The sequence below is a fragment of the Scardinius erythrophthalmus genome, assembly GCF_964197995.2.
Source record: "Scardinius erythrophthalmus genome assembly, chromosome: 13".
NCBI classification, from domain to species: Eukaryota; Metazoa; Chordata; class Actinopteri; order Cypriniformes; family Leuciscidae; genus Scardinius; species Scardinius erythrophthalmus.
Genome location: NC_138233.1, coordinates 5057066 through 5081483, shown reverse-complemented (window position 1 = coordinate 5081483; position 24418 = coordinate 5057066). Strand labels below are relative to the sequence as shown.

Below are 24418 nucleotides of genomic sequence, written 5' to 3'. Positions count from 1 at the left end.
TATGTACCTTAGCTCACCTCTACATTTGCGCGTCTCTGTCAAGTCGGAGTTAGCCGCGGACGCTAGCTCTCGGCATCTCGAAAACGCCACACTGATATTGATCCTCGTTTTAGTTCTCCTTTTGTCCCAAAGTCTGCTTGCCATGGGCCATAATGTTTGAACGAAACAACAACAGCGTGAGCGCGCGCTAGACATAACGTCTGTCGCCATGGTTACTATGGCAGTATGAGCGGAAACCAGGGATAGCGCGGATATTACGTCACTGACAGGCGACAAGTGAACAGAGACGGGCATTTTTTTAAATTGTGAATTTCTCTGAATTTACAAATTCTTGGAAACATTTAGGATAATGGAAGTATAATTGAAATAAATATATAACACTGCGCAAGTGGTTTTTGGATATTTTGATACATATTGCTATATTACATATTGTACCTTTAAATTGTGTTTTTGTCATTTTTAGTCAGATCAGATTAATGTTAAAGACTAAAGAGTAACCCAAACAACACATGGAGGAGACAGGTTCTGCATTTCTCATTTCCTTCTAAAAATAGATATCCTGATATGAAGTCTTGTATGTGTTCTTTCATGTGTGTGTGTGGTAATTTCTGTCTGCTTGGTTTCCATGGAGACAAATGTCCATTTCGGTTTGCCAACTGAAGCTTGGGAAGTGTGTGCCAACTGAAGCTTGGGAAGTGTGTGTGTGTGTGTGTGTGTGTGTGTGTGTGTGTGTGTGTGTGTGTGTGTGTGTGTGTGTGTGTGTGTGTGTGTGTGTGTGTGTGTGTGTGTGTGTGTGTGTGTGTGTGTGTGTGTGTGTGTGTGTGTGTGTGTGTGTGTGTGTGTGTGTGTGTGCGTTGTAATTATGTCATCATTTGGGCCACACCAGTCACGCCCGTTAAAAATGTGACAAGCCACTTCCTGCACAAAGTTCTTACAGGAAGTGTCACAAAGAAAGACACACATGCAAAAGTTGCTTAAGGAGCAAACACACGCACACACACACACGCACAAACACACACAAGCAGAGCATTGTTTTAGTCTATATAAAGAACAAAAAGGCAGTATAATATAATTTAATAGGTCAAAGAATTTAGTGTGTTCATGTGTTTAACATCATAATATTAAAAACGGTGAATGTCACAAAAACAGTAATATACCGTTACTGAAATATTATTACAGTTAAAAACTGTATTTTCTATGTGAATATGTTAACACGTAATTTATTCCTGTGATCAAAGCTGAACTTTCAGCATCATTCCTCCAATTAAATGCGTCATTGCAAAATAAAATAAAAGTAACTTTTTATTATTATTATTATTACCCCAAACTTTTGAACGGTCATGTTTTATTTCATTTTATTTTTCTGCCAATACTTTTAAAGGCAGTACAACAAATACTCCCAAAATATATAAAACTTTAAAGTAAAATAATATAATTTTTTTAACATTACAATAATGAGAGTTTAAGGATGACGACGAGTAAAGAAAATTGTCACAAAGCAACAAAAAAAGAGGAGAGAAATTCTTAAATAATCATTAAAAACGGGGTTTATTTGCTTTATGCAAAATATGATTTCTTTTTGTGGAATTAAATGACCTTGCGGTTCTCCATCATGCGCCAAACTGACTTTATAAAAGTACAGAATGAAGAGAACGACGAGGAGAAACAAACACTAAAGAAAAGAACATGACTTGCTTTTCTGACAGACACCTTCAGAATAACTGTACAGTACATTAACAGTGAGTGTGTGTGTGTGTGTGTGTGTGTGTGTGTGTGTGTGTGTGTGTGTGTGTGTGTGTGTGTGTGTGTGTGTGTGTGTGTGTGTGAGTGAGTGACTCTACATGTCAACAGGAAGTCCTTTAAGCTAAACTCGCCTGCTTCCTCCGAGCGCGCTCTGCTCACGGTAACATGCTTTCAGAGATAACGCTTGGCTGGACGCAGAGGAAAAGTTACACGCATGAATAAGCTCCTGTTACACACACACACAGAGACAATGGACTGACCCTCACAGGGTAGCTTCTGATGACAGGACCTCATTGAAGACCTTTCATTCAGACACAAACAGATTCTCCACAACTAAACAAACACTTCCTCTCAACACGAGACCCAGCAACCCTGTTTAGGAGGCGGGTAATGAGGTTACCAGGACAACAGACGCTGTGGATGCAACAATGAACCATCGCTAAGGCTAAAATGCTAACAGTTTTTAATCAAAGTTAAAAGGCTAAAACGTTTTTGAGTCAAACTCTCGTTATAACATCAGCTGAGTGTTTGAAATAATGTTGCTTTTTCCCATTCATAGTAATATGAGGTCACCATCTTTATATATCTAAAATGTTTGGTGTTATGCGGCTGCAGCGATATGATGTCTTAGTCCATATAAAAGATTTCCTGGAACATCATATTTTTTATTACTCCTGTGAGTCTCACTTGTGGACTTTCTGTGCGAGGGCGCCCTCTGGCTACGAGTATGAATGACAAATTTCACATGAGCATTATGGAGCGCTAAACTATCACATCGCCCTATTCATTGGACAGTCCCTCCAGGATTTCACGATTTTTTTGGTCTAATCAAATTCTCATCAAATTAACTTTTAAAACAACCTATGGGCACAACACAAGACCAGGAACATCCAAGAAATGATTTAAATAATCAAGTAAACACTCAGTAATGAAATAAGAACAAAGGAACAAATAACAAACAGAAACAAAACAGGACAAATAAATACAAGGATACAGTTACAAACAGTGGATAATTTACGTTTTTTTTTTTTATTGTGTTGTAGTCTATTGTTGTTGCTTGATTAACATTAACAACACTGACAACAGCAGGTAAATTAGGTTACTGTCACTTTAAGACCTACTACAGTAATGACAAACATCCCAATCAGTTATTACTGATAGTTTTACGTAAATACTCGCCAAGATGAATATTTTGAAGTAATTGTAGCTATGTGTATTTGTTCAAGCGCTATAAAGAGAATTCAATACTTTACGCTGACAGGCGGTGACACGCAGTCAGTCACACACGCAAGCACACACACACTGCAGTCAGGCAGTCACTCGGTCAACACAAAACAATTTACCCCCACTCTCGTGCAATATATCAGGATATTGCTTAGCCCGCTCCTTGGCGCTTATGGGCAGGTGAGACAAATTTCCTTCGTCATGTTTCTGACAGACCGCTTGCAGACATCATGTGCGCAACATCTGTATCCACGTAAAATGCATTGAAACTTAGAGATATTTTAATTGGGTGATTATAATTTAATGTTTTGTGAGGTCTTTTTCATTTTTGTGATTATTTTGCGGTTAAATTAGGAATTATGCAGGATCGCAAAAAAATGCGACAATTTGTTGATTTTGCGTTGTATTCAGTGATCGCGGAATCTGATTTGATTATTTATGCATAATATCATAAGTGTACTCTTGATTTTTATCATATATCATGAATATCATGATTATCGGCAACACTAGTACATTGCGACACGACACCCCTAAGTAACTTTTTTTATATTAGCCTACTAATTTATTCATATTGATAAATCACGACACATGTGTGTATATGTGTATAATATATATATATATATATATATATATATATATATATATATATATATATATATATATATATATATATATATATATATATATATATATATATATATATATATATATATAAACCAATTTTAAGGTTTTGTGTTTTTGTCATTTTTAATATATCTTTAGTTTTCTATAAATTTTTAGTTCGGTTTTAGTTATTATAGCACATTAAGTTGCTGAAATAAAACAAGTTTAAGTTTTTTAGCATTTATTTCAGCGTTTTATTTAAAGTAACAAACTTTTTTATGGTTTTCAATTTAGTTTTAGTTAAGTATAATAACCCTGGTTCAAAAGGAGCATGAACATTATTAGAGAGGATAAAAATAAAACATGAGAACATGAGTTTGATCATTTTGATAAGGATGAAATTGAGAGAAAATTCCCTCCGCTGACTGTGACAGAAAAGGGAAGTGACGTCAGAGGCGAATAATTCAATAACGACCACATAATGACCAACCATTATCCAACAGGGAAAGAAAGAGAAAGAACTCATGTCATGAAAACAAAGGGATCCCTTTCAGGATAAATCAGCATGCACACTTTCTGCAGAAAATGCAAAAGTCTAAACGTTTCTCACAATATTGACTCTGGGCGTTCTGTGAGCTTCTGCAAAAGCTAACAGACAAGCTGTGTGTGTGTGTGTGTGTGTGTGTGTGTGTGTGTGTGTGTGTGTGTGTGTGTGTGTGTGTGTGTGTGTGTGTGTGTGTGTGTGTGTGTGTGTGTGTGTGTGTGTGTGTGTGTGTGTGTGTGTGTGTGTGTGTGTGTGTGTGTGTGTGTGTGTGTGTGTGTGTGTGTGTGTGTGTTTGTTTGCTCTTATTTGAATGACAGTTCGGGGCAGAAATATTACACTTCCAGTATATCAGATGTCTCAGAATGTCACAGAAACACACACAGTGTTTGTTCACACTCACCCTGAGAGGTGTTGTTGCTCACACCAGACTTGAGCAGTGCCAGTACTACTAAATTGACTATGTGTGTCAATTAGCATGACAGTCTCTCAGCTAGTTTATGATTTTTTTTTTTTTTTCAGAAAAGAAACTCTAGTGTGGCATTAGGAAAAAAAACTAATACAATGCTTTTATGTGAAATAGGAGAGCATACGAATGATCTGAGGTGAAAATAAAACACTCTCTCAAGCAGCATCCAATTTAAAAGTCTGAATCATTTTCATCAGTCATTAACAGTCGCAAAAGTTCTGATGTGTCATTTTGTTCATTTTTGCAAAGAAATATTTTGTTAAATTCAAGCATTTTCAATTCAAACATCACAATTAACTAAAACGCATCACTTTGTTAAATGGATAGTTCACCCAAAAATAAAAACTGTCATCAAATTTTCATATCCCGATAATTGTCGAAGCTTTTATCATGGTATACAGTATCATTACAGTTACTGACTTAAATGACAGAAATGTAAGTGTCGTCCTCTTAATAACAAGTTTAAGAACAAGCTTTTTCCATATAATAACAGAAGAAACAGAAAGTTGCTCAGCCTGTTTACAGGTGTAACCTTACATCCTCACCATCCTGCCGTCACAAACCTGTACGGCTTACTTTCGACTTTGGACTGGAGTCCATTGACTTTCACTGTATATTTTTATTTTTATTTTAACTGCTTCAAATTATGAGGAGCTTGTTAAACTGCAAATTCAAACTAGTTTTACCAGCACAGACAACACACGCACACACACTTAATATTCTGCCTGTGTTTGCAAGCCTGTGTGCGTCTGACATCCAGACATCTACTGGGTTAAAACTCACAAAGAAAGCCATTCAAAGTGTGTGTGTGTGTGTGTGTGTGTGTGTGTGTGTGTGTGTGTGTGTGTGTGTGTGTGTGTGTGTGTGTGTGTGTGTGTGTGTGTGTGTGTGTGGCACAAAGGTCACACTAATGAGTTCCATTAATGAGAGTTTGATTAACATTCAGTGAGTCAAGCACAAATAAAACTCCTCAGACACACCAAATATCAGAAAAAGTATTGGGGTTGAATCACAAACGTTCACACACTCCACCTAACACACCTGTGTGTGTGTGTGTGTGTGTGTGTGTGTGTGTGTGTGTGTGTGTGTGTGTGTGTGTGTGTGTGTGTGTGTTAGGGCTGCACAATATATCGAAAAATTATCGTTATCGCGATAATAGTATATGCGATATCCGTATCACAGAGAGGTGCAATAAACTGCATTTATTTTATGTGCCATGCATAGGTTGTTTATCCAAATTCGACCAATCAAATGTGGCCTTACTATCTTCATACCCGCCTCCCCAGTAGGTGCTATTATGCTTTGGCTAGATCGGGCCCACAGGGGAACCTAGTGGCTCAGATCAGAGAGTGAAAAATAAAAACTAATGGCGGGAGTAGAGACAAGTGATCAGAAGATCAGAAGAATATCTATTAGCCTACCTGTTTATTTTAATATGAACATTACATATATAAAGGCAAAAAAAAAAAAAAACTTAATAAAAATAGCATTTCTCTAGGGAAATGTTATATCGCAAGAAATATCTTTATCACAATACTCAACAACAATATCGCATAATTTCCCAGTATCGTGCAGCCCTAGTGTGTGTGTATGTGTGTGTGCGTGCGTACCTTCGGTTCAGACACACCAAACAAGGATTGGGATTAAATCACAGACGTTCAGACACTTCACCTAATACACCTGTCTGTCTGTGTGTGTCTGTGTGTGTGAGTGAGTGTAAGAGAGAGAAAGAGGGAGAGGGAGAGGGAGAGAGAAAATGAGAATGAGAGAGAGAGATTAGACAGATTAATCTGTCTGTTAATGAGAGACTGCAGGTCAAAGGGAATTTCACTGCTGTAACAGTCACTGAGATGTGCAAATATCTTTAAAATATTACAGCTATGCATAAATATTTAAATTGAGGCCCAATGATATTGACTAGTCTAGTACAGATTTTTTTTTAACTTTATTTGAAAGGAGGGTGTGTCATATTTAGATAATTATGGGGCCAATTTTGTAGCCAAGTAAACCCTCATTAAAGACTATTGTCAAAAGAGATGAGCCTACATTTCTTAACAAAAAAAAAAAGAAAAAAGCATACGACAGCATGGCACGTTGCCACTTCACTGCGGTATGACAGCACTTCATGTGTGTCATTATGAACAGGAGTCATTTCATTGTTAAACTGCATGACTGACTAATTAATGAACCACAATCCACTCGCTCTCTCACACACACACGTATCGGTGCACCTGCGTCTTCACCTCAGAATCTAATCCAGTGACTCACACAACCTATTTAAATCTCAGTTCTCTCTCTCTCTCTCACACACACACACACACACACACACACACACAACTTTGGCTGTCTGACTTAATCCATTCAGCCTGAACGGAGCACATTCCACTGACCCCACACACACACACACACACACACACACGTTTGTTTCTCTACAGTGAGCTCATCTCACAGTCTCATTGTTTTTCTATCAGGTTAATATTTTTAATCTCCTAATCCGACCACTAAATCAATCCTCCCAGAAACCTCTGCACATCATTAGATTTAAACAAACATCATCTGGACTGGAGATTCTCAACAAGAAGTCCAGAACACTCGAGGCCTCAGCAAACTTCACAGAGGACTTCAAATTAACATAAAATATATTCAAATAAGACAAAACTAAAAATCAAGATATTTCTTGTTCTTAATCCCACAAGCAGGGATTCAAACGTGATTTCTGGACCTGGAAAACTTGAGAACAACTTTTTGGGACCATTTATGAGCCTAGTAAAGTTGTCATGATATTTTAATATATTAGTGAGGACATATGGCCCTTAACCCTGTAAAGCCTGACCTATGAATTATTTTTCTTTTTTTTTTACCTTTATACAAAGGTTTGCATGTCTGTTCTTTGATAAATATCATATTTGATGGATCAGGTAATTATGGCTCATATAGTGAGAATATGAAGCTAAAGGAAAAGCTAAATTTTATTCAAAGGCCCAAACAGAGAACAAATATTAAATTTAGTGCAGTTGCTGATATTTATATGGGCAAAAAGTAGTAAGAAGAAATTCTGATGCTTGTAATGTAAATCAATGAGATCTTTATAATAGTATAGAAGACTAGATAGATCAAAGCTGTTACTCTGTATATACAATAATATGTCTTAGTAAGATGATATTTGAATGCTTAGTTTTATGATCAAACCTCTGTAGTTTTAAAACACATAATGCAATGCAATGATGATTGAGAGAGATGAACAAATAAACCTTCCCCAAAAGCCTGATGATCATATTTGATACTCACATTTTAACATGATTTCTAAAAGATCTTCGGCTGCCCCGATGGAAATGTTTAACTGGTCCTCCGCTGGGAAGGAAAGCTCTTTGAACTTTAATAGTAAACCCCTGTAGTAGATTGTTTAATGGGTTTTTCAGCAAAGCTTTGATCATGCTGGTAATAAATATAGAGGCCTTAGAAATTTGCGTATTAAATATGATACGGTAGGCTTTATAGGTTTAGCATAGACAAACGTGTGTACAAATGTTCAGCTCAGAGACACTGGTCACGCATAACTGACCATCAGCACACTCCTTACACAGACATTTGACTCATATCTGCAGTAACAATCTTTAACAGTCACATGGAGTTAAAATACACAATGAGGAGTTCAACTCGCCTTTCAGATCCCTGTAGACAGTGTTAGACAGTCATAACTCTTTTGCCTTTAACAGGGCCTGAATCTCAGTGCAGGATTGTGTGTATTGCTCATTATTTTACACTGCATATTCCCACAAGTAAAAAAAAAAGAGAAAGGATAAAACCCCCCACAAATTAAAAATCCCCTCCAAAAGTCACCTAAGTGGGAAATTTCCCACATTTTCCGAAGTTTATGATTCAGCTGCACAGCTGCATTACATCATTTCAGTTTATATGCAAAACGAACAGCCTGTGATTGGCTGAAGCTGTTTGTGTTGGTTTCTCATTATCCAATCACAACATCTGAAACTGAATGAACGCAGGGTTTTATAGATCTAGATTTGTTTAAATCTACAAATCCTGATCTCATTTATGCCATAACGTGACAGTAAAACACATGAGTGAGATCAAGAGTGTAAACCCTGACTTCCTGCCGTTACAACTTCCTGAAACAACACGAAGAGCGCATTTCCAAGAAAACACACGCACAAACAGCATCATATACACGCGACTGAGTCAGCAGGCACTCGGACTGTCATACGCTCAACTTTATGACGAACAATCAACTAACTAACATTTCCCTCAAACAACAAACGCATTCAATTGATCAAAATTAACAGTAAAGATATTTATAATGTTACAAACGATTTCAATTACAAATAAATGCTGTTCTTTTGACCTTTCAATTCATCAAATAATCCTGAAAAAAAAAGTAATCACATTTTCCACAAAAATTAAGCTGCAAAACGGTTTTCAACATTGATAATAATCAGAAATATTTTTAAAGGATCATGTGACACTAACATTCACACTATTTTAAATTGTAATATTTCACAATATGACTGTTTTACTGTATTTTTGATCAAATAAATGAAGGGCAGAAGATATTCTTTCAAATACACACATATATAAGAGGTAAATCTTCACTTATAGATGGAGAATCTACAGCTGCAAAACACTGAAAGATCATCATTAGAGGATAACTAGAACACAATAACTGTTCTGTGATGACCTCGAGTTCAATTCCAGCACAAATATTACAATATTTCTACATTTTCTTTAACATGGACTACTTTCAGTTCATTTCTTTCCTTCCGTTTCCCATAATGCTGAATCTTATGAGTCACCTCAGCTGCACTTCCTGTCAAATAACTAAATATGAGCAATATCCAAGTTGTCTTAAGGAAATGCCACCAATAATGGCAAAGAAAAGTTCTCTTTTTCCATAGTAAAGGGCCCGTGTGAACGCGGAGGCTCCTAAAGCACACGCTTCTGTGAAACACACTGTTGTTTTATGAGCGGAGGGTTCACAGGCGTTTCCCAGACAGCATCTGAATTACATCATGGGGCGTCTGAGAATGTGATCTGATTTTCTAGAGCTACAAATGCTTATTCTTCTTCTAAGAATAAGTGTTATTATTCTCCTTGTTCTCTGGCATTCAAGGCTCATGAACGCTCATAAACACAGAGGCGTTCTGAATCAGCGGTCATGTTTTCCTGGACATCTATCGGATAGAGAACGGGATACGAAACAGAACGAGCTCTCAGATCTCTGATGAAAACATGCTTAAAAACATCTCTCCTCCATCATCCGGACAGACAGGACTTGGCTTGTGTCAATCAGTGTGACGGACGGGTTTACCAAACTGGTTTGTGATTAGTGTTGTCACGATACCAAAATTATTGTTTCGATACCGATACCAAGTCAAGTATTGCGATTTCGATACTTTTCCTGAAAAGGGAGAAACACTCTCAAATATCATTGCTGTGCTTTATTTTAAATCCGGGACAACATTCTAATCCTATAACACACTAATAAATGAACATATGAACAGCAGATATATTAAACATTTGAACAAAATATGAAATATCAAAATATAAAAAATAAATTAGAGCAATGCCATTCAAGGTAATTTTTTTTTTTATAAATTTAGCAGCATTATCTCATTTATCATAAGAAACATAAGAGCTTTATCTTGATTCTGAACTTTGAATAAAAATATGAACAGCGATTATATTAAACAATGTTTAATATTGGTAACATATGATAAGCCTCATTGGTGATATATTTGACATGTGGGGAGAGAGTTGTGGAAGGCCTATACTTCATGTTAAACATATAGCAGCAAAGACAACGTCGGCAGTGTTCACGGTAAAATAGGCTACAGAACAATTCGTTCTTGTTTGAACCAAACATCAAAATGTCATTTATTAATATGTATTCGTGTCAAAATGACATAGAAACATCTTTTCCTATTCTATTTTGCCTGGAAACTTCCAACACACTTGCGTGTCGTGAAAAATAGGCGTCGGTTCTATTTTTAACATGCACGCGTTTTCCGCGCTCTCGAGCTGCGCCCAGGCGCGTGTGTCACGCAGGCAGTTTACATGGGAGCCGAAATAAAAACGGACACGACACGCAGCCAGTGTGTCACCGGCCTTACAAATCTGGAACGTGGTCATTCTTAGAAGTATCGATACTAATAAATTAAGGAATCGTGACGTTTTTAATTTCCGATTTACTTTTGAAGTATCGGTGCACCGTGCAACAGAGCAAGTTAGGCAACGTACTTCCGTATGTCACTCCTCGCATCATCTTTTTCAACGAGTCGTGGAGACGTGGACCACTTGTGCTCGCACATGCAGCCATCTCGCTGTAGTGTTTTGTCACATGACACTGACAGCGGCAGGTTCTTTGCTGCGTGCATCAGGAAAAAAACACAGACGTCCATAGGGAGGCGTTTTTTTTTTTTTTTTTTTTTTTTTTTTTTTAAGTATCGATACTGATAAATTTAGGTATCGTGACGTTTTTAATTTCCGAGTATCGCGATACTTTTCAGGTATCGGTACACCGTGCAACACTATTTGTGATTGAGATCAGAAATTAGGGCAGTGAGTGAAGCCTGTTGAATTGAGTCTGTATGAGCGTCTCTTAAAGCCGGTTCACACTGTGCGATTTTGCAACGTAACAGGGAGGACTAGGAGAGTAAAGATGGAAAGCTCCTAAAGCTTAGTTCCATATAAATTCATTCACGGATAATTTGTTGTTTTGTCGTTAGTAAAAATCAGTATTGACCTTGTATTTGAAAAAGGATCCTCATATAAGAGTCAGTTCATTCACATTCGGAGATCGACTATTTTTGACTGTCATAATGCCGACGGACACAGAGACAGTGAGTTGTTCAAAAATCTTTCTTTTTAGTAAACTCTGTGTACACAATGTTCTCAATGCTGGAGTTCATGTGTAGAGCCTCTGGTGATACTTCCAGCACAGTTTCATGTTGTGTCGAGCCTTCTTAGTGTTTTAAAAATAGAGATTTTGACGCTATCATAGTCGTGCCCCAAGCACTCCCATTCAAAAGGCTATTTGACCGAAAACTAAAATACGGTCAATCTTTAAAGTGGCGTTTCCATTCTAATTATGCTTTTACACGAAAGATTGCCTCCGGTAGATTCACAAAAAGAGCCTAGGTTGCATTTTGGCGATAGTTACCCTTTAAAGCATTAGTTTGTCAGAATGAAGCACAAGAGCTGATGGTTTGAGTCATGTCTGACAGCAGTGCATGAGTGAGATGCAGTTTTCCACCTGGTCTTTCAAATGCACATGAGACGGCTCTCAAACATCAACGTTAGCACCTTTGTGCTGATCATCTGTGTGTCCTAAGGGACGCAAACCCAACACACTGACCTGAGGGACACAAACACACCCCACCCCAGAGGCTGATGCGGTCATGCAGATTCATATCTGTGTTTTCAGACAAACATGCTGATCAGTCCATAATGTTCCAGAACAAACCATGAGCACCATCAAGATGAGCAGCATTACAGCTGTCAGGGGACATTCGTCAGTGAAGACGCATTAGTGCATGACAACATTTACAGTGGCAAAAAAAAAATGCATAAATGCAATATACATACTTATATATCAATACTTTTAGACTTTCAGATTCAAAAATATATCTTGTCAACATATTTATGAGGGGTGGATGAATCGATTCACATATGAATCGTGATTCTATCTTCCACCGATTTGAATCGATTCACAAATTTCCACACAAAAAAAACAAACAATTTTCTAATTTTTGTTAATAACATGATGTTCTCGCAACAAAGGCGGCAGCAGTTGAATGAAGCGTACTTGACAACAACAGTTCCTGTATCAATGTCTTTAAACCAATAGAAAATAGCCTTAATAATGCATAGTTACCGGTAGGGCTGGGCGATATGGCCAAAAAATCATATCTTGGTATTTTTGGGTTAAATGGCGATATACGATATATATCTCGGTACTTTCTACATTTTTCCATTTGGATAAAGAAAATCTGTATTTATTTAAAAAAACATGCCATTTTCATCCTGCCCAATGATATCCAACAATGTTGATATTGGAGGATATGGAAACAAATATAGTGAATGTAATGTAGGCTATGCAATGTATTATGTGCAAAAAGGTGGTTAAAATCACATTACATTCCAACAAAAATAATGCTTTTGTTTTTAAATTGACTAAAGGCTAAACTAAAAATGAAAATAAAAACAAAAGAACTTAAACTATTAGCCTGCGTTTGATTACCCCGTTATAATGGTCACTTTCATAAAAATATACTTGTAGGTTTAAAATTCCCCATATGGCATAGGCCTATTTATTGTTTCCAACAACAAACATTTTAGCAATATGTATATTTTAGTCAGAATTATTGCGCTACTATTCTATTGTGCTCCGTCTGTTTGGCCCGCATGCGCGCAGCGTCGCTCATTCACGGAAGCTTGAATATTAGCGGAGATTCAATTGCAGAAGCTCGTCCTCTCCTGACAGTGAAATGGACATATTTGTTTGACTTTCTAACATTTACAGATGGAGAATATACCTGTGAAATGTAAGTTAAGCACTGAGGAAAGCAACACATCTCAAACGCATTAAACAGCGCAAGTATTTATCTGTCAGTCAGCAACAGTATCTGTCAGTAAGCATCTGACAGGGCAAGCTGCTTTAAACTTGTTAACTATATCTTACCAGTTATTTTGAAGCCCTTAATATAAGCTTGTGTCATGTTTAGGACAAATTGTACTATGTAGGCTACTTTCACTGCGGCAGCGCACACTGCATCTTCCGCGTTTTTCAGATGTGCTCGTATCAAACTACTGTATCGATATAAACGGTATTGCCTCATTCCATATCGTTTCAAAAAAATATAGCGATATATCGTACAAACTCGATATACCGCCCAGCCCTAGTTACCGGCACACATCAAGCTAATATGTATTAGCTCTTGTACACTGTATGTTGTGAATGTGCGATTCTAACTAAATGAACACTCATATTTCATCTAAATACATCATTTACCTACATATATTTTTAATATACGTAAAAAAATGTCCAGTACAATTTCGAGTGATGCTGCAAGTAAATTGTTGAGTCAATGTTTTGAATCGATTCACTGAAATGAACAGTTCAAAAATATTCCTTCCTAACATTATTGGCATCACTGAAATTTTAATTACAGAAATACCCAGTCTTAAGCTCAATCACAGAAACAAAGTGCATTGAAATCACCACAATACTAGTCAATTATACTGTTCAAAGATGTGGGGTCATTATGAACTCTTCTGCTCACCAAGGCTGCATTTATCAAAAATACAGTAAACAGTAATATTGTGAAATATTATTACTATCTAAAATATCTGTTTTCTATGTGAATATATTGTAAAATGAAATTTATTCCTGTGAACAAAGCTGAATTTTCAGCATCATATACATATACCTCCAGTCTTCAGTGTCACATGATCCTTCAGAAATCATTCTAATATGATGATTTGCTGCTCAAGAAACACTTATGATTATATATATGAATGTTAAAAACAGTTGTGCCGCTTCATATTTTTGTGGAAACCAAGAAATGAATAAGTTCAAAAGAACAGCATTTATGTGAAATAGAATCTTTTCTAACACTATAAATGTCTGTCACTTTTTCAACCAATTTAATGCATCCTTGAACAAAAGTATTCATTTCTTTTAAAAATATTTGTACAGACCCCAAACTTTTGAACGGCTGAGTGTGCCTTCGTTATAACTGTGTGTTGAGCTATTTTTAGTGTTCTGATCTGATGAGTGAGTGTAACACCAAACATGTCCTGTTGAGCAAACACAGCCATTGCCTACATTTGCAGGTTTGATGATGAATAACTGCGCCGCTTTAGACGCCTCACTGAGTGCTTATGATCTCTGGGATGATCCGTAAGCATTACAAGCAGGTTAAAGCCGGGGAAGAGGATATGACATCATCAAACAGAGACGCTGTGTCTCTCAGCGGGGTACAGATGTAAGCGGACATTCAGCCACTGATCCCATCACTCCCTCACAGTGATGACTTCCATACAAAAACACGACCTTACGCTTATTATGGAAAAACACCAGCGGTGTGTGTGTGTGTGTGTGTGTGTGTGTGTGTGTGTGTGTGTGTGTGTGTTTGATATCCTTGCTGAAGGGAGAGTGTGAAACCATTGAGAGGGCAGATCTGAGACAAGGACGCTCCGCTCCAGACCCGAAGCACAAAACCGTTCCACTAAACTGAGCACACACTCATATGAACTCTCTCTCTCTGTCCGTGTGCCAGCGTCTGAACGTGACGTCACTGGGATGGATATGGAAATTCTGGACTTTAAGACCTGTCTGGACTAGAATCGATCAGAAGCAAACACAAGAGAGCTAAATGAACAAACAGAGCAAACCTTTACATCATAAACTCCAGACACAACACAAGGCCTCCAGTAACACAAACTCAGCTTTGAGAAAAGCATTTATTTAGGGCCCTATGAGATGCGTTTCATTTGTTTCCCAGATTCCATTTAATTTTTTTTCCCAAAATTCTGTATTTTTTGTTTTTATTTCTCTGGATTCCGTTTTAATCGTTTACATTTTAATAACCAAAAAGCATGTATAATTAATGGATCTCACACAGATTTGAATACAGTAAAGCCCTATTCGGACGGGACTAGTGTAACATGGAGAGGAGGGGTAAAGTAATAATTACCAGCGCTTCTCAGTGATTTTAGTCCCGTCTGAATGTGCATCTTAGTGATCATGACGGATAATGTCAGTAAAGATTACGCCGACTTATACCTTCAGTAAAAAGGTCCGGGAAAAATAACCTCAGGTAATACTAATCCCGTGCGAATAGACCCGCTGTAAATATGTGCGTGAATATTCCGTCATTTCCTGTTTAAAAGTAGTTTTCCGCGGTTTTTCCAAGTATGGAGACGCTTGAAAAAGCATCAGTTGCGTTCTAGACGCTGGGACGAGTCTGTGGCAAAACTCAAGTGTTTCACACACACCATTCAGATCAGAGAGAAGATCGACAGCACTTGTTAGAGGCACGAAACATCTTTTAGCGTTAGCTAAATGCCTTTTACCAACACAATCTGATCTGAAGTTAATTAATACATCGTTCGACCGGACATAACCGTTTTATATATATAAATATAGGTTATATGTGTTTGTGCACGTGATATCAGGAAGCAGCGTAATACACACATGACGACAGGAGTGACAGCTTCTGCAAGTTTACTGAGATATCTTATCTCGTGTGAATTGGCCATTAATATTACAGACGTCCTGTGGTAAAATTACATCACTCCATCTACCCTTGTAAAGTTAATCCCGTCCGAATAGGGCTGAAGCCTGCATTTACACTGCAGGTCTTGATGCCCAATTCCGATTTGTTGACTACATCCGATTTTTTGGACAACCCGTTTACATCTTTTAAAAGTGACCCGTGTCTGATATCTGCATTTACACTATACACGTGCCAGAATGTACAGTACTGACCAGGAAAAGCTTATGCCGAAAAGGAAGTAAAAACAACACGATTTGCAATGGATGCAGTCATGCAGACGAAATGATAATACAAGCTTTTGCTTTCCGCACCATCTTTAAAGAGAAAAAGAGGAGAGCACGCTTTGCAGCCTGGGCATTGAAAAGAGTCATGTGATCGCGGTTGTGACATCATTCACCACCGTCGCTTTTTCAATGACGTAAGACTCGCATTGACAGGGGAATATACAATCTGTCTGCTAACATGGCAGATGCAAATGCACATATCAGATTCATATCAGATTTATTTACACATATGAATGAGGCCTGAAACCGATCTGAGAACATCATAATCAATGTGCTTTTTCTCCTGCTTATATGTGCCAAATGGGGGGAAAAAACGGAATCGGGTCACTTGAACGATGTAATGTAAATGCGGCCTAAGACAGTAGTATACTATGTTTACCACTGAATCTATCAAAAATAAAAGTTTGGACTATAATAAACAGGCATGTTCCCATATGCACCAAATGTGCTAGTGAAATGAGCATGAAGATGAGAAACACTTTTCTCAGGATGACGATATTTAGCGAGAGGAATCACCATTTACAAACTAGTGTAAACCAGACAGCTCTACAGCAGGAGCTTCGGTGGATCCGACACGTCACCATGTGTCCCATGTTAAAGTACCAATAAAAACAGCAAATGAGACTGGCCATGCGGAAACGATTAAGAAAACAGGAACAGCTGTCCATTACTATACTAGAAGACTGGAATAATTCAACTTCAGACACACATGCTTATAAACATTAACCAGCCAATAGAGCTATCATTAAAATAAAGCCACCAGCGTCATCACAAATTAAGCAAAAAAAAACGTCTTACACAGTATGAATGAGAACTATATAATGTATAATGGTTAACTGTGGTAACTAACTATGGTATGTAGGTGGTAATTATTATTTCCATGACCATGGTTAAATGCTAATAAGCGTTCTGCTTCAGCAGCACATGGTTTACGGTTTCACCCCATCAGTGTCTAGTTTCACTATAACACAGCAGGTGTGTTTGCGAGACTATTGAAAGAAACGCTGTCTGATGATGAAATATCAGATTCCCTTCAGAACGAGGGCTTGTTTGGATTACCATGGTACCATCTTACTATATTCTGCATTAATATCCCACTACATTTGACTAAATGTGCAGTATGCAACCATAACACTGCATCACGTGCTGCTTCCCACAATGCACTGCACTCAACTTGACCTTTCATTTTCAGTGTGATAAAAGCTGTCTGATTGAGGAACACTAAAATTAGTTTCTTCATGTAATATAAAGACATGCATCATCCACTTATTGGCATTGTACTTTGAACTGTATGTATGAAGTACTGCAAAAAAATAAAAAATAAAAATAATATATATATATGATTCAGGTGTTGATTAAACAGTACAATATTACCACAAGGAACAACTTACATTTGCTTACTCATACTTTTTGTATACATAAATGTATGGAAGCCCATTTCCGCCACATAAGAAAAAAATGGTACATCTTTATTATGACATAAAAGGCAAGTATGACATATACTATGTAATAATTATGAGATAAAAAGTTAAAAATTAAGACTTCTTTTTTAAAACTAATTTTTCAAGTGCCAGTTGCATAAACATAGCCATTATGTTCAAATGTTTCTTAAGTACTAGTATGACCGACTAGCAGTTAGTCAAGGGGCAACCAGTCTTACTTTTTAGTAACAAATTAGACCAATCTCCATTTTAATGTAATTGACTTAAAGCAGTCTTATAGAAAAACAATGTGATGACTAACTTGTAAGACTATAGTTTTAGCAGTTTATGCAACCGGCTCCAGATCACTAAGGTCAAATTTTTTTTGTCATAATTTCATATTTGAAATCATTATTTCATATAGACTTCATCTCATGATAACTTAATATGTCATAATTATGATTTACAAAAATAAAGTGAAACTACATGCACTTTACAGCATGTATTCCATTCTAAACGAGCAGAAGAGACACTCGTGGGCGTGGCTTAAGTCTTCACGCAGGGGCGCGCTCTAGGCCCCTCCCACACAAGCTCCAGAGAACTCTTTTATTATGTCACAGAATTCCCTCTCATTCGCGCTTATCCAGTTCCACGGCTTTCCAAGAGTGGCTGTGCTGTTGAGTACTAGTGTTATTTACCCAAAGGCAATAAAATTCCTGTTACTGACTCTGCGAGAGACAGCACGCAGCGCAAAAATGTTACACTCAAACCGGTGTTACACTGAAACACTGTTACACTTCAAAAGCTTTTGATATGAAACAAAGTTACACGTCGAAATTGCACGTTGTTGCAGTCAGAATGCAACAGTGTAGCACTTCACTTAAACAGCGTTTCATTTCGCTGTAAAACACTGCATGTCGCGGCACTAAAGTGGAAGTAACATATGGTTTATATTACATGGAATTCCAAGGTACTTCTGGTGGTATTATCCACTGTACAGGACCAAAAACACACTTTTATTAGCGATGAAGTGACAGTTCTCAGCACAGACCCCTCAATCTAACTCCATATTTCTGAGCTGAAAGATCTTCAGCTCATTGAGGAACAGCGATTCTTCAAAACACTTCCTCATCAGAAGAGACGTATCGCTCGAGCTGCAACACCTCAAAACTTCCCAAACTTAAGAGGTTTTTATTTGCGACATGTAGCACCTCGAGGTTAACACGAATTTTTAACACCTCTGAGATTAATAAACAGCCAGATTCAAGCATTCTCAGACAAACCCTGATGCTTCACCGAGTACTGACAGTAAACTCACACAAGAACATAAAACACTTACAAACTTCTTCTTTCCGTCTCCATCTTCATAGTTCTTCTTGCTTTTCTTCTCCTTGTCTTTCCCACTTTTGGGAGCACCAGCTGACGCTGAGTTTGGATCCATTGTTGTGCTTTAAAATCGCTTATATTCCCCCAAAGAGCAGAGCTGGATCCTCTCTCTCACACACACACAGGCTCTCTGTGCCTCTCAGGGCTTCTTAACCCGCGGCCTGTTGCTGTCGCGCGCGCCGGCCAGTGCTCGTCCTGTGCTCGTCCTCTGACACAAAGGAAAAGGAGGGAAGTTTGAACCCTGAACCCCAGATGACTTATTTTATTCGGACCCTCCGAGACTTAATACGCGCCCTGGTGAACGCGCGCGGATCTCCGCGCAAAAGTCCGTGCGCGTGTTTTGGCGCAAATTTGTCTCGATCTCGACTAAACAAACTACGCGTTAAGTCTCTAAACCTATCAATCTAAGCTGTCAATCTATCGAGCTGTCATTAAGCCCGCCGACGGTTGATATAAAGTCCTTGTGCTTCATGGTAAAGACTTCAGATTCAAAGAACAACCATGAGCAGATCAGATGAAGTTTTCCGCTTTCTCTCTCTCTCTCTCTCTCTCTCTCTCTCTCTCTCTGTGTGTCTCTCCCCCTCTCTCGCTCTTCCTGTGTGTGTTGGGCAGGTCAGATGGGAGGAGCCATCACGAGCACATACACACACCTGAGTCACATCACACACACACAGGTAGACAAACACTGACGCCTGCTGACACCTCAGCCACACTCATGACAAACATGAAAATATGAATTAAAATTCTTTATAAAAATGATAAATGTTATAAAAGGTTATGGTTATTTTCTCTTAAACAATAGCATAATAGTAATTTATGAAAGCAAAAATAGCACATTAAACGACACAATTAGTATAATGAAATATTCAGATGATAAAACTAAATTCCCAAAAAGATTTTTAATTAATATCTGATAACATCAATACGAATAGCTCTTTTGCAGAAGTCAGTTCGTGTACACTGTTATAGTGTCTAATATTTTACATGTCCAGTTTATTGTGTCATGTATATTGTTAGTGTGTAAATTGAGTCTCCACGACATTATTTGCATCCTACTTTTATTTCATAAATTAAGATTAAATTAAATAGAAAAAGTGACAGTGAATGAAGTACATCAAAAGTGACAGTAAAGGCATTTATACTGTTACAAAAGATTCAAATACAATTTATTTTATTTTATTTAATAAATTCTGTTCTTTTGAACATTCCATTCATCAAAGAATCCTGAAAAAAAATATGTAGGCTATCACGTTTTCCACAAAAACATTTATTAATTTATGTTAGTTATGTTAGTAGCCCATAGCATATGATTTAGTGCAGTTTACCGATACTTAGCATTTTATATTATGTATTCTAATCAATTCAACTAAAATTAATAAGTCTGAAAACTGTCAAACTGTAATTGGATTGGATAACTCAGTAAGCCTGTTAGTTGTATGTGTAAGTGAAGCGCGCCCCCTGCTGTCCAGAAGACGAGCACCCGCTGCAGTGAGTGAGACTCATGCTTCATGTGGATTAAATAGGGGGAAGTTTTAATTAGACTCGTTTCAGATTTGTCCCATTAAAAGGTGAAAGCAGAACGGATCGTAATGAATTCATGCTGGTTAAGACACATTAAGTGTCTGTTCATCTTTCCAGTGTCATTAACTTTAATGCCAGACTTCAGGAACACTGGTGGAGAGAAGTTGCTGAGAGTTGACTATTCAGCGGTGTGTGTAATTAACAGGCCTCGGGTCACGTGTGCCGTGAAGGGACAAAAAGGAAAAGCTCTGTGCAGAAAGACTCTTTTTTTTTTTTTTTTTTTTTTTTAAGCAATGCACAATATTTCCTCAAGCTCTGCAGAAATCGGTCTGATATTGTCCTCATTCGTCACGGCGTGTTTCATTGTAAATGTGCTGACTCAACCCAACCCAGTTTCATCACACTGAGTCATTATTCTCTACCACACACACTTACCCAGAGCTCTCATCTAAATCCCATCAGCGCGCGAAACCCACATGAACATCTGGGGCTCCTGACAGTGAAGGGCCCCGGACTCACGGACTTCATGGTAATGATGGTTTCTTGTGAAATAATGAGAATATTCTCTGTCGTGCAGGGCTGCTCACACATAGTATTGTTCTTCATGAATATACAGATTTACCTAAAGCTTTACACTAAAAATGTGCCGTTTTTAGAGATATTATTTAGTCTCTTTAGGAAGCAGTTTCTCAGTTGAGAACAGGCGCGAATGAAATGTTTTTGGCTCAGTATACGAAAAACAGTACATTAGTGTCCGAATTAGTGTCAGTAAATTAGTGTCCAATTGCAAGTTTTAAAGCAACACAAGCAGAAATCCCTATAGTGGGAATTACTGAATAGGTCAAATGAACTATCATCTATCATACAGTGAACACATTAGCTTGTATTTAAACACATCTCTCTCTCTCTCTCTCTCTCTCTCTCTCTCTCTCTCTCTCTCTCTCTCTCTCTCACACACACACACACACACACACAGTCATGTCTGGTTCACTATCTTTATGGGGACTTAGTGATAATGATGTTTATACTGTACAAACTGTATATTCTGTCCCCTTACACTAACTCTACCCATAAACCTGCTTATCACACAAAACTATCTTTACATTTTCAACATCAAAAAAACATCACTTGGTATGATTTATAAGCTGTTTTCCTCATGGGGACCAAAATATGTCCCTACAAGGACAAGGATTTCTGGTATTGCCATCTTTGAGGGACATTTTGTCCTCACAATGCAGGGTTTACCTGAACTATATCTCAGAACAGTTTGATATTTCTGTCATGGCCATTTGTTTCCTCCAGTGTTTGTGAGCTGCTCAGGAAGGCTCTTGAGGAGAGAGACACAGTCATTTATCTTGGTTTCATACTATGTGCCCCGGCGTCTCTCTTATCGAGTCGCACCTGACTCTCTGCGTCTGTCATCACAGCTTTACCGCATCGGATGCGGATTAAGACAGATATCAGATTGATTTCTATCTCTGCTGGCACTGGCGTCTTTTACGTAACTTCAGGAGAATAAAATAACCGCCAGACAAACGTCGATAGATGATTTAGGCTCAGCTGGCTGGAAGCCGGACTAATGACTGCTCGACTCATTTAGTTGTTGCTTTCCCCCGAAGAGTCTCACAGGACACAATGGTGATGATTTATAAGGGCTTGAATCTGAAACCCTTTAACTCAGGTCTTTAATGGAACAATTCAACCCTAAAATTATAATTCTGTCATCATTTACTCACCCAAATGACTTACTTTCTTCTGTGGAAGATTGTTCAAATCAAACCTGTGTTAGTTTTGAACTAAGACTAAAAATAGCCCAGTTTTTGTTCATTAGCTGGAATTAAATGAAATATAATTATCAGATGAAACCATAAACAGACTGGCAACTAACTGAATTAAAATAGGCTGAAATTATAATACTAAAATAACTATAAAAATTAATTAAAGCTAAATAGAATAAAAAATAAAATTCAAAAATGAATGCTTATTCAAAATATAAATAAATACTATAAAAATATATGAATAATACTAAAATAAACCACCAAATTTTGTTAATGCAACTCAAGAATGATCAAAACTTATTCTTTTGTGTTTAATGGAAGAAATACATACAGGGGTGTGTTGTGTTTCCTGAAAGCATGGTTAGCCAACTATGGTCGAAGTTCTGTCGTTCCCAACATAATTAAACGATTTGCCGTTTCCAGAAACTATAGTTTTAAACAGCATCGCAAACTAAAGTGCTTGTTGGAACTGCAGCTCTTGACCTGTGGTTTGATGCATAGTGTCTTCTTAAAATGACTTTAATAGAGCGAGCACTATATATATATATATATATATATTTGCATGTCAACAATCAGTTTCGAAGAGTGCATGTGCACAAGGGAAGTCCAGAGTATGACTTATGAGGGAACCGGTGATGAATCAAACATCTAATAAAGCAAAATGACATGAAACAAAAACAGTGAAGTAGTCATTAGGTGTCATGTTCGTTACGGCAGCATCTCGGAGATCTGGAATAGATTAATCAGCAGAAGTTATTTCTCCTTCACATGTTTGTGACGACAGTCCTAATGTATATTGCTGAACTAATGTGGCTCAAACGACAGAGGTGCGGCCATGTGACTGTGCTTTCAGGAAACAGTCGAGACTGGTTAGTTGCTCCAACGATGCTTCATACTATGGTAGTTAGTCAACGAATGACTTCGTTAAACGGGAAACGCACCCCAGGTTTGTAAAACACAAGGTAAAGGATGCAAATGATGACATGAGGATGAAGAAATGATTCCTGTAACCCCTAGGCCGTAAGCTCATTTAAAAAAAGGTAAACCATGAGCATGTTTCTTAAGCCTCATGTTTGCTTCAACCGTGATCAATATCAGCAGGGCTTTTTACACAGATGGTCATGAATGTGAGATTTAATCATGGTTTAACACCGTACAAGAAAATAATCTGTCTTACATAATGCACACAACTCGTGATAAACCCTATATGGACAGAAAAGGCCGTGCAGAAGTACAAAACAGTCACTATATACAGACAGATCAATGAGTTCGGCTTCAATCCGGGCTGCTTCTGTCATCCAAACTGCTTTGCATCCTACGTTCCAATCGCTTCGGGTCAAACGGGTCATTTGTAGGAGCTGCGGGCTTCTCGCAGTGACCGGTCGTAAGGCATGGAGGCGAAGAAAGAGTTCCTCAGCTGGCAGTTGATGAAGAACACGATGAGGAGGACGAGGAGGAAAAGCACCAGACACATCACCACATACGTGGCCAGGTCGGGTTTGTCGGGCTCTCCCTCTCGCAGCGAGCTCCCGCGGCCCGTGGGCTTCAGGAGGGCCGACACGCTCACGGGCCCGTGGGACACGCTCAGCGGCGCCTGCGTGTGTGTGTGGGTCATCAGGTCGAAGTCTCGCGCCGCTGCCGTGGAGTTCAACAGCATCTGCCTCAGCATGATGAATCTAGACCACAACAGACAAATATACATTGGATATGTATGATTATACTAGTAGGAAGCAGTCACATGCAGGATAAGATGATATCTGAAACACACTGGGGCTAGTTGTCACAGGGTCTTCATCTCAGGTTTTGAGTCAAATTCTTCTTTTATTTAGCAGAGGTTTTGTGCGGTGGTTTTCCCTAGAAGTGTTTGATATCCTCTCTAAACTAATAACCTAATATCAACATATGTTATACTGGTTGGCTAAATAAGTGAACACAGTGAAATCATATTGACATAAAATAACACAAAAGTCGCTATTTAATACAGGTGGATTTGAGCTGAAGTGTTGAATGTGTCCTCATGATACGTATTTTACAAGGCAGTTTGGGGCAAGTTGTCACATGGTTTTGTACAGTTCATTAACAAACACTTTCCACTGGCCAAAACAATGTTTTGTTTATTTATTTAAGCCTATTTTTGCTCTTTCATGAATTGAG

General features: G+C 38.0%; 2 protein-coding genes across 2 annotated transcripts in view; both read right to left on the bottom strand.

The window, feature by feature from the left end:
• diaph1 (diaphanous related formin 1) overlaps positions 1 to 19560 on the bottom strand; it is a 171424-nt gene extending 151864 nt beyond the window's left edge. The window contains exon 1 of the mRNA XM_081382422.1: positions 18919 to 19560. Within this exon, the coding sequence (XP_081238548.1) occupies positions 18919 to 19020 (102 nt within the window). The 5' untranslated portion in view covers positions 19021 to 19560. The remainder of the gene's footprint in view (positions 1 to 18918) is intronic.
• Positions 19561 to 23609: 4049 nt separating this feature from the next.
• LOC308700773 (small integral membrane protein 32-like) lies at positions 23610 to 23933 on the bottom strand (the record flags this gene model as incomplete). The annotated part of the gene is made up of 1 exon (XM_081382543.1): positions 23610 to 23933. The coding sequence occupies one exon, from the start codon at positions 23931 to 23933 to the stop codon at positions 23610 to 23612; it is 324 nt and encodes a 107-aa protein (XP_081238669.1).
• Positions 23934 to 24418: the final 485 nt, after the last annotated feature.